The sequence below is a fragment of the Eleginops maclovinus genome, chromosome 20 (assembly GCF_036324505.1).
Source record: "Eleginops maclovinus isolate JMC-PN-2008 ecotype Puerto Natales chromosome 20, JC_Emac_rtc_rv5, whole genome shotgun sequence".
Lineage (NCBI taxonomy): Eukaryota > Metazoa > Chordata > Actinopteri > Perciformes > Eleginopidae > Eleginops > Eleginops maclovinus.
The window spans coordinates 455559-467612 of NC_086368.1; the positions used below are offsets into that span (position 1 = coordinate 455559).

At 41.1% G+C, this 12054-nt stretch overlaps 1 protein-coding gene across 2 annotated transcripts; it reads left to right on the forward strand.

The window, feature by feature from the left end:
* Positions 1–7032: 7032 nt before the first annotated feature.
* Positions 7033–10906, forward strand: barx1 (BARX homeobox 1). Of its 2 annotated transcripts, none has more exons than XM_063911460.1 (4): positions 7033–7524; positions 8368–8647; positions 9999–10083; positions 10291–10906. In XM_063911460.1, exons 1-4 carry the CDS (start codon positions 7323–7325, stop codon positions 10429–10431), a joined length of 708 nt encoding a protein of 235 aa, XP_063767530.1. In that variant the 5' UTR covers positions 7033–7322; the 3' UTR covers positions 10432–10906. The 2 variants fall into 2 exon arrangements, with proteins under 2 accessions (XP_063767530.1, XP_063767531.1); XM_063911461.1 differs by having other exon boundaries at positions 10004–10083; positions 10291–10352.
* Positions 10907–12054: the final 1148 nt, after the last annotated feature.

Sequence of the window (12054 nt, forward strand, 5' to 3'; positions counted from 1 at the left end):
AAATAGGCTACGTCTTATTCCAAGGGACATACATGTCAAGTCAAGTCAATTTTTATTTATATAGCCCAAAATCACAAATCAGAATGAGGGGGTCCTTGGTGTATTCTCTATCTTGTAAGGGGTCCTTGGCTGAAAAACATTTGAGAACCTCTGGTCTACGGGGCCTCCTTGTCCGGGGAGGCAATGTAAACAAACCCGATGAGTCCGGTGCTATCCTGACGATGTCGTCGGGTGCTATCCTGACGATGTCGTCGGGAGCGTCGATAGGGATCTCCCGAGATATGACATGTAACCCAATGTCCAGAAGCTCCTGTCTGCTGTACAGTGGGTTGGTACAGATGTTCTGGACAAACAGGCTAAAAATACATGTGCAAATAATAACTAATTTGCTGAAATTGGCGAGTCCAAAAGCTGCAGCATTTACATGCGCCGCCATTTTCTACCTTTGTCAGTATCAATTCCATGGTAATGAAACACATCAAACGTATTAAATAATATTAATAATTATAAATATTACTACTGTTACATTGTCATTTTATATTTGAATCTAGATGCAGTGTTCCAGTTTAAAGGATTGTTTATGACAGCACCTCTAAATGTTTTTGGGGTCTTTTAGTTGACAGGTAAACCTAATTTTCTCAAGTCTTTTTAGTTTAATGTTTCTTTAGTGGATTTTACTTTTATTTTTGAATGTCATGTTTTGAAATGTCAGGGGTGTGATGATATTAAAGAGAAGCAATGTTTTTGTTATGCAACAGGACTGATTTAATTTGACTTTAGACCACACATTCTTGTTATTCAGATATAAAATCCGGGGGGGGGGAAATGGGGTAATTTTAGTTGTAATCATTTAGCTAAAGTCATCCTTTTATTGGGTGATGTTTTTGAAACAGTACTTGTGGTCTCTTTAATGATTAGCCTGATTAGCTCTTTAATGATCGGCTGCTGACAGGAGCGACTGAACAGACTGATAAGGAAGGCCAGCTCTGTCCTGGGGAGTCCTCTAGACACTGGAGGTGGTGGGAGACAGGAGAATGGCAGTCAAGCTGTCCTCCCTGCTGGACAATGAGTCCCACCTCCCTCCGGACACCCTGTCCGCACTGTGCAGTTCCTTCAGCGACAGGCTGCTGCACCCGCGGTGTCTCACGGAGAGATACCGCAGGTCCTTCCTTCCTGCAGCGGTCAGACTCTATAACCATCATGGCCCCCGGTAGACCCCCTCACATATAACAACACTGACTTTAACACCCCCTGTTGTTTTAATAATTGTGCATTACATATCTGGCTGCTATACTTTTATTTTTGTGTATTTTGTAAATTGTGTGATTCTTGTATATATGTATTTTTAGTATTTCGGTGTAATATTAAGCTGTCTTTGGCTCTTTCTGCTGTAGTAATGAGAATGTTCCCTCTGTGGGATGATTAAAGGTATTCTGATTCTGATTCTGATGAAATGAGGGATATCCAGCATCACAGAGCAACACTTTTGTTTCCTTGCTCTGCTCCAACACTCCTTTTACTGAGACGTGATACTTATCCTTGACAAAATAATTCATATTCTGCAATGGTAGATTATCTTAAAAATTAAGGATTCATATATTTAGATTTTTTGCCCATGACTTCATTATTAAGGTGTGATTCACTCAAGGATATTATTAAACAACTACCTGAAGAACTCCTTGATGGTTTACACAATAACTAGATGAATACTAGCTGAAAATAAGATATTTTCCTATTGCGAGTAAGAGGTAAAGAAAGAAGAACTCTGGAATAAAATGGTAAATTGAAGGACATTCAGCTACAGCTGGTTTAACACAAGGTTAAGATGGTTAGGTTATAGACCCAAGTGGTCATGATATAACATTAAACTGTTATTTCACTCTTGAGAGAAGGCATTTTGAAAGGTTATCATTAATTATTCAACACCTGCACTCCTATTACTCGTTTAACTGTAGATCATAAGATCTTGCTCTAGGTATATTCAAGCAGCTTAGGTAAAAGGGCTGGATTCTGTTACAGTTGAATCTCAATTGATTAATGAAAAACAGAATATTAATTAAAGATTTAAGATTGAAGGTAGCTGCTGGAAAGGAGGGTCCGACCAATTGTCGAACCTCTGATTGAAGAGGAACAATGCGGTTTTCGTCCTGGTCGTGGAACGACGGACCAGCTTTTCACTCTCGCAAGGATCCTGGAGGGGGCCTGGGAGTACGCTCATCCGGTCTACATGTGCTTTGTGGATTTGGAGAAGGCGTATGACCGGGTTCTCAGGGAGATACTGTGGGAGGTGCTGCGGGAGTATGGGGTGAGGGGGTCTCTACTCAGGGCCATCCAATCTCTGTACTCTCAAAGCGAGAGCTGCGTCCGGGTTCTCGGTAGCACGTCGGACCGATTTCCGGTGAGGGTTGGCCTCCGCCAGGGCTGCGCTTTGTCACCAATCCTGTTTGTGATATTCATGGACAGGATTTCGAGGCGTAGTCGTGGGGGAGGGGGTCTGCAGTTCGGTGGGCTAGGATTGCACCACTGCTTTTTGCAGATGATGTGGTCCTAATGGCTTCATCGGTCTGTGACCTTCAGCACTCACTGGATCGGTTCGCGGCCGAGTGTGAAGCGGCTGGGATGAGGATCAGCACCTCCAAATCTGAGGCCATGGTTCTCAGCAGGAAACCGATGGACTGTCCACCCCAGGTAGGGAATGAAGCCTTACCCCAAGTGAAGGAGTTCAAGTATCTCGGGGTCTTGTTCTCGAGTGAGGGAACAATGGAGCGTGAGATGGGCCGGAGAATCGGAGCAGCGGGAGCGGTACTGCAGTCGCTTTACCGCACCGCTGTGACGAAAAGAGAGCTGAGCCAGAAGGCAAAGCTCTCTGTCTACCGGGCCATCTTCGTTCCTACCCTCACCTATGGTCATGAAGGATGGGTCATGACCGAAAGAACGAGATCGCGGATACAAGCGGCCCAAATGGGATTTCTCCGCAGGGTGGCTGGCATCTCCCTTAGGGATAAGGTGAGAAGTTCAGTCATCCGGGAGGGACTCGGAGTAGAACCGCTGCTCCTTCGCATTGAAAGGAGCCAGTTGAGGTGGTTCGGGCACCTAGTGAGGATGCCACCTGGGCGCCTCCCTAGGGAGGTGTTCCAGGCACGTCCAGCTGGGAAGAGACCGAGGGGTAGACCTAGGACCAGGTGGAGGGATTATATCTCTTCGCTGGCCTGGGAGCGCCTTGAATCCCCCAGTCAGAGCTGGTTGATGTGGCCAGGGAAAGGAAAGTTTGGGGCTCTCTGCTGGAGCTGTTACCTCCGCGACCCTGACAGAAAAGCGGGAGAAGATGGATGGATGGATTGAAAGGTTTATTGTCATAACATATAAAAAAGTACAATGTAATTATGTAACTTATATTGCAGGTTTCTCAACAGTGCCATTTACAAGACAAACAAAAAATAACAACAATAAAAATAAAAATACTGCTGGCTCAAGTTAGTCTTATGGCCTTTGGGATGAAACTGTCTCTGAGTCTTTTGGTTTTGGTCCTGATGCTGCGGTACCGCCTGCCAGAAGGCAGCATGCAGAACAGTTTGTTGCTGGGGTGATGGGGGTCTTTGATAATCCTGTGGGCTTTCTTCCTGAGCTGCTGGGAGTACAGGTCCTCCATGGATGGCAGCTCCAACCTGGTGATGTGCTTTGCAGTTTTCACCCTCCTCTCCACTGTCGAGCTGTTTTGGTGATGGTGTGTCATGAGTCCATGTCAGGTCCTCAGCAATGTGGACATCAAGGAACCTGAAGCTGCTGACTCTCCACCGTAGTCCCGTTGATGGTGATGGGGGCGTGTTCCTCTCTCTGCTGCTTCCTGTAATCCACAGTCAGCTTCTTGGTTTTGCTGACTTTAGATGGAGGTTGTTATACTGGCACCACGATGTCAGGGTTCTGACCTCCTCTCTGTACGCCGTCTCATCGCTGTTGGGGATCAGGCTGACGCTGTTGTGTTGTCAGCAAACTTCCCGGCGGTGTTGGAGCTGTGTGTGGCCACGCAGTCATGTGTGATCAGGGGCTAGAGGAGAGAGCTGAGCATGCAGCCCTGAGGGGCTCAGATGTTGAGGATCAGGGTGGAGGATGTGATGTTTTCCACCCGCACTGCTTGGGGTCTGCCCATCAGGAAGTTCAGGATCCAATCACAGAGGGCGCTGTTGAGCCCGAGGTCCCTGAGCTTGATGATGAGCTTGGAGGGCAAAATGGAAAACGCATTCTCACATGTGTTCCTCTGGTTTCTTTATATTGTCAGCATTTTAGATATTAATATTTGTACTTCTAAGAAATTTTAAATGAATACAGTGCTCAGACAGGGGGGCTCTATTTTCCAAATGTATTTATTTTTAGCCACCCAAATATTATCTATAAATATTGTGAATGACTTTTGATGATGATTTTTGTAGGGTGTGCAAAAAATCCCAACTAGTTGAAGATATTACGCTTTTCTTAATTGACAAGCACCAATTCAATGTTATAGGTTAAAGATGAATCAGTCAAAATCTTTAATTGTGTCTTTGCACAATTGTGATTAAATATCCTAATAAAGGATTTTATCAAATATTTAGATTTTGTGAGTATCAGAGCTAGACAAGATATATATTCAACCACATTTCTCAAGCAGACTATTATGCCGCATTAAAAGACACCAAGAATATTTCTATCTCAGTGTAACATTAATGTTTTTTAGTTGATAAAATGTGACACAATTGAAAGAAACCTTTATCTTTATCTTTGTTGTCCTCTGTTGTAGCCTTCTGGCTGTTTATTCAAATGTGCTTTTGAAAGACAAACTGGCTTAGTGAACAGAACACGGAGAAGGGATACTAACAGAGACTTTTTCCTGTGCTCTCTGCTCAGGCAGACATTACTCCTTGCACTATATCTTTGACTTCTGTCTTTTAATCATTTTTTACTGTTTGTTTAAATGTCAAATTCCTCATAGGACTTTTTACTCTGAGAATAGTTAAGATAAAGGCAAGAAAACAAAACATCTGAGGAATAATGGATAAGAGAATTCAAAAGGACTCAAGAAAATAGACTGGGTGCTTTGGGAATCCAACTGCCCTTACACTATCCATTTGTATTTATGATGCGCCAGTGGACGTTACAAATGTGTCTTTACAGTGTTATGCTTTATGAACGAGGACCACAGTGAAACATATATTTCTCTTGACCAAGGTTGGAATTGAAATTAAAGAGTAAAGTGAAACTTGTGCTTTCACCCCCAGAATATCAGGGGGGAAATGTCATCAAAAAGCACTATGATGACCAAACTATCCTACAATTAGGATTTAACCACTAAAGAGATGTCAGGTGTCCGCTATGGGTTTTTTTTTTCAGGCTTGGAAATTTGACGATCACGTGATATGGGCACTGGTTATGAGAAATGATCAGGGAAATATATTGCAGCCATGTCACGTCTTGAGAGGGTTCTTTGTGAACATACTAAGTTTGGCCCTGTGGACCAACTTAGTTATTACAAGTTTTTGTGTGAGGGTTGGTTCGAAAGTACTTCTCCACTGCAGAACTGCCAGGAGCAATCATTTGCTTCCTGTGTCATGGTTGCCCTATTTCACATGTTCTGCACAAACATATGCCCGGTAAAGCTCAAACATCAATACAAAAACAACAATACGCAAATGTAAATTAATTTAAAAGTATGATTACACAAATAAATACATAAATAAATAATAACAATAACAGGAAAAACTACTTGGGTTAAACATCTCAAATGTACATAGTGCACACTACGATGTTATTAATATAGAGGAGTGGTGATAAACGTCCTCTAGAATTCTCCCTGTATTCTGGAGAGTGGCCACCAGAGGAAGATATGTTCAAGCGAAATGTGGTCTATGATCCTCTAATTGTACAAGCTATTACAAAGTTTATAGTAGGCTATTTGCCTATTTTTAATATAATTTGGAAAACTTGACAAATGAAAACTGAACAGGGTCATTATTTGTCCTGAAATGCAGCCTTCATTACATCATTACACATTATTATGGAAGATGTGCATGTTATAGGAACATTTCTGTATGCCTTCCATTTAGAACGTTTAGTCAAAGTCAAAAGTCAAAGTCCACTTTATTGTCAAAGTTTCCACATGTGTTATACATACAGAAAATTGAAATACTGTTTCTGGCGGTCCCACAGTGCAAATATAAACAAGAAGATATAACATAAAAAGATAAGAGCGTAGAAATATATTTTTAAAAAAAAGGGGGGGGGGGGGGTAAAAAGGGATATACAAAAATATATATATATATATACATATCACAATCAACACAGTTTGACGGTAGTGCGCACAGTTTGACGGTAGTGGGCTTTTATTGCGCAGACAGTTACATACAGTACATTCTGCTTATATTGGGTAATAATAAACCTGTTCAGTATGCATCCACTGTGTACATGGGATGTGTTTCAACAGGTTATTGCACCCAGCAGTTTCTGGTATCTTGATACTAATATGTGTCATATTTGAAAGGAAAAGAAACATTTATTTGTGTAAACCACTAACTTCAAAACATTCAAGAAGTTTGAAGCTGATGAGAAACTGTTTAGCCAAATAACCGCAAAGGAACAAATCTCGTAAGAGCTCTGGCTTGAGCTGCTTCAGCTGCTTTGGCCTCAAAGCAACTGATACCTTTAAATTACTTTGTACATCATCACAAGAAAGAATACAAATAATATAATCACTACAGATAATAATACTTACATTAATTTAAATAATTTATGACCTGAAAAGATTGTTTGTATTGTCAGTATCTAAACCTTGTTTCGTGTTATCATCATCTCCATCAAATTGGCTTAAAACTCACCTGTCACCTGCAGGGTATTTAAAATGTCCCTCTTTGTTTTCCTCCCTTTTGCATGTAAATGAATGCAGGGCGCGTGCAGCTTTGCATGTAACTTGTTGTAGAGCGGAGCAACAGAACCTGGGAGGTGGAGCCATGAGCACACTCTTAAGGCCAGAGCTGGTTCCTCTCCTCACTGCCAAACTGATGCGCGGAGCGGCTCTCAGGGCATTCACAGCGCCGGGGTCGCGGAATTTTTTTTCGAGAAGAAACCAATTCTGTCCAGAAGTACTGCAGAAAAACTCGCACAGGACGCATCAACGCGCACAGAAGTGGCTGCCTGTAATTGATTTTCTTTTTTTCGCTTGAGCTGAAAATAACAGCGGGGATCTCTGGACTATAGAGGCATTACATAGGGAGCATGACAGCGGGCTCGGGCCTCTGAAGTAGACAATCGTTGAATTTTCGCTTGGTATCTATTAAGGTGACCACAGTCATATTATGCAGCATCCATTGGACATAGGGCTGCATTATTATCCTCTGGAAGGTCACCCTGACCACAGAACTCATCGCTACAGGAGTTTCATGATAGAGGAGATCCTGACTGAACATCCAGAGCACAAAGCGTCGGCGCCGGCCGGGGAGCTGCTTAAATTCGGTGTACAGGCTCTGCTCTCCGCCCGGCCTTTCCATAACCAACTAGGTAAGAGAGGTGCTGTGAAGAGAGTGCGTTGATTTGAGGGAAATATTTAATGTAGCACATCTTACATAATAAAATAATGCCTTTTCATTATTCATATCAGAAAATCATGTCAAAATAGCATACGTAAAAGATGTGTTATTGCATACAATAAACCGAAGTTTATTTTGCTATTGGACATAATTGAAGGGGAAATAATTTAACTTTCGTTACATGCATGATTCATTTTAAGAATCTACTCTGAACTATAATTTGAAACACTCCAGTAAATGTTTTCGTTAAAGGAAATTACTGCACATATAAGAGTAGATGAAAAGTCACCATGCATTTGTTTTCAGAACAATAACGAAGTCGCAGTACACACATACATATATATATATATATATACATGTATATATCATTAATGTTGAAAATTAAGTTAAACAGACCACGCTTTATTCTGCTGAGTTTTTGACCTCGGTTCATTTTAACGTGCAGTGTTTCATTATTATTATTAATATTGTTATTATTATTATTATTATTATTATTATTATTATTATTATTATTATTATTATTATTATTATTATATTGTTAATTTGTTGATATCAAATCATCAAATAAATACAAAAATCTAATATAACGCTTACGTTTATTCATCAGAAATGCGTTTTGGATATAAGTGGATATTGGACCTTACCGGTCTGAACTGTGACCTGAAGTGGATGGAGTTTTAATTATATTTTTTAACAGCGGCTCCTTGGTGTGTGTGTGTGTGTGTGTGTGTGTGTGTGTGTGTGTGTGTGTGTGTGTGTGTGTGTGTGTGTGTGTGTGTGTGTGTGTGTGTGTGTGTGTGTGCCGCTCCGTTAGTGCTAAAGGCCGACCAGGCGAGCCTTCTGAAGTTCCCGCTGTCCCCGCTGTCCTGCCCGCTCGGCTCTCCGCTGCTGTCCGCGGCCTCGGGCCTGCAGCTTGGCGCTGGATCTCACCATTTGCCGCTTGACCTGCACCTCCGCGGGAAGCTGGAGCACGGAGTCGAAGGAGGCAGCAAGACCAAGAAGGGCCGCCGCAGCCGCACCGTGTTCACCGAGCTGCAGCTCATGGGACTGGAGAAACGCTTCGAGAAGCAGAAGTATCTGTCCACGCCTGATCGGTGGGTCTGCAGTGTGTACACAGACAAAGTTTATCATCCAATACAGTGGAGGATCTAGAACATTTTACATGGGGTGGCAAAAATGTGGCAAGTGAGGGCATGTGAGGGCGGACGGTACGTGGAATTTTATATCTATATTTATATAATACTATAACTATGTATTGTTATATAATGTCAACACAAGTGTTCTTCGTGCACAAAAGGAACAAGGCCAGTGTTCAAAACAAAACTCTGCAGCTCTTTAACAGTAAAAATATGAATAGTAAAACTCAAATATAAAACATAAAGTGTTATATTTACCAAGATGTAGTGGAGTAAAACTATAAAACTGACCTGACCCTTCATCTTTTTTCCTCACACTCATTTCCTCTTTTTCTAAACGTATGTCTTATCTCCTCCTAGCTTTCTCCTGCTCTGAGACTATGAGTATCTATACTCTCTTTTCCTTTTACTTGTTCCCCTCTCTTTAACTCTTGACCTATTATTTTCATCCTTCCTTTTTATTTTCAGTTGAATCCCTCCAGTTTCTCTGGTCTGCAAGAGTCAAGATGAAAAAATAATTTGTAGGGCTAGTATCTAACACTTACCATGTAGCTTAAAGGTATGCAAAAAATAACATCTGAAAAATATTTAATGCACAGGCAGCTGTGTTTAGAGACTACTTGTATTAACCAGTTTTACTGCATAGGATTTCATCTGGTCAAAGCTGTGCAGCCTCGTTGTTGTGATGTGTTATTAACCTGCGTGGATTTTATAGCTGCTTAGCTGATGTTATAATGATCGATTCGCAGCGCTCTCACTGGTGTATTTTAACGCCACAAACAGTGGCTGTCTGTCGGACGTTGTGGGTTCAAACATGCAAGTTTTAATATTTTGTTCAAGCACTTCTTGTCTTTATTAAGTCAAAACTAACCAAAGAGAGAAAACTGAGAAACTGAATGACCTTCAGCCCGGCTGTGTGAACGCTGCTCTGTGCGCTTCTTGCAGGGCCGTATAGTATTTGAGGGGGATAACATTACATTTTAAATTTAGTAGAAAAGTAGTAAAAAGTAGTAGTAGTAGTAAAAAGTTAGTAGCTTGTGGACATAGTGGCAGTTTGTTTCTACAAGTAGTTTTAAGAACACAAAAGTGAGGGGCCTGTCCCCTTAACTTATGTGTTCCGGGTTGTCCTCCCCTGATACAATATAATATTACACAATACTACTTGCCACATATGTTTCAAAGTCTTCTTAGCATTGCTAGAATTACAATTATGTATGGTGTTGGTCTTAAACATATATGTGATATTCATATATATAAAAAAAGGATCTCATGTGAATTGTTCATTTAATAATGTCTTTGTTCCTCACAGAATAGATCTGGCAGAGTCTTTGGGCCTCAGTCAGCTACAAGTGAAAACATGGTACCAGAACAGAAGGATGAAATGGAAAAAAATTGTGAGTTATTTTTTATTTATTATGATGATGAGGAGGAGGATGAGGATGATAATAATTATGATGATTATGATGATGAAATAATAGTGGCAACTCCGTGAGTGAAGGCCCATGTGAAGCAATACCCCACTATTTTAGGAGGTTATATGAAATGTGTATGTCTTTTGTTTGAGTTTAGTGAACAGAGAGTTTCGCCCGTTTAACCCGCAGGTGTTGCAGGGCGGAGGCCTGGAGTCGCCCACTAAACCCAAAGGGCGTCCAAAGAAGAATTCCATCCCGAGCAGCGAGCAGCTCTCTGAGCAGGAGCGCTGTGTAGCCCTGGCAGGCTCAGAGGAACCTCAAGAAGAATGACTCTTAGAGTGGGACGCTCTTTAGGATGGAGCCACACTCCTGCGTGGAGAGGACGTGCTGCGGTTCGTGCGGCTGGAACAGGGCTGTTAGCTGCTGGCCCTGCAGGGGCCTTGTCCTCTCTGGCCTAGGCCCACCATGTGGACTCATGGTGGACTGCTGCTGCTGAGGAGGGAGCGCAAAGCTTTGCAGTAGGTCTCCTCTTTATATTCTGAGGATCACTCGCACTCCTCTGTTTTGCATTCCCTTTGTGTAACTATGCTATGTTTAATTATTAAATACATTCTGACTGATATGTGCTCCGTTTATGATAAAGGACTCAGGCTCATAAAAAGCTTTGAGTGCAGAGTGTACAGTACATGTGAATTTGTGATTTGATGATGAGGATGATGATAAAGATGATGTTAATGATGATACAGGCTCATGAGTTATGTCACGTGTAAGTAATGTTTCAATAAACATTCCAAATAAAAAAGTGGATTGTGGTTTGATGGCTTTATAATATGGAATTCATACAAAAATAATATTAACAATAATAATACAAATAATAACAACAACAACAACAATAATAATAATAATAATAATAATAATAATAATAATAATAATAATAATAATAATAATAATAATAATAATAATAATATACTTGATGCTACTGTTTATCGTGTGGTGTGAGTAAAGCTGTGGAACAAGTTCCCCTGCATTATTTTAACATCATTTCATTTCCTGCTGCAGGTGATTTGGTAACATTGACTTAAACATTTGAAGCAGCAGCTGGGCTTTTACTTAATGCAACTGCTTTGTCTTATTCCAACTATGCCTAGGATTTTCATTTAAAGTTACAGTTTTAGTGCTGTGTAATTTTCTAGGCTTCTCTCAAAGCACTGCAGTGATTTGTACTGTCATTTATTTGAGTGTACTTTCAACATTGAGTTTGAGGAGGTGGATGAGGAGCACACAAACAGCTTTTTGTTTTATTCTCAGAGACACGTCTCCAGAGAAAGCTCGCATTTATGATTGTGGGTCAATGCGTTGCTCTTTGATTTCCTCTCTTCCTTTTCACTAGATATGGTCAAATGGAATGGACTAAACTGTGCCTTCTGAACAAACATTTTCAAAGTGTGAGGAGGCAGGGAGGCGGCGCACGCACTGCGGGACACGGTCCGCCTCACACACGGGGAATACAATAATATAATCCAATAAAAACTCAAATAAGATCAATTCATTTAAGATAAGATCTTGAAAATAAGATGAAATATTCAAGGAAATAATAAGAAAACGATAACAAAAGACATAATAAATGACTGCCTCAATTTAGAGCAATTAGATCTTCCTTTCATTGGTCGTACAATGGGGACACGTGCAGTGTCCATTGACAGCAAAACAACGGGAGGAAGCAGAACAAAGCGAAGCATCGTAACAAAGTTGACAGAACAGTAAAGCTGATGAGCACTCTGAGGATATCGTTCGCGGAGAGCGCCGACGCTGTAATAGACGGATCTTAGCTTTAGCTTTGGTGTAATACATATATATGACATTTAATTATTTTATTGTTCCTTCTTCATACCAGCGGGAAGTCTCTCACTAATTTGTAATAATATACTCGACTGTTGTAGTATTTTACAGCCA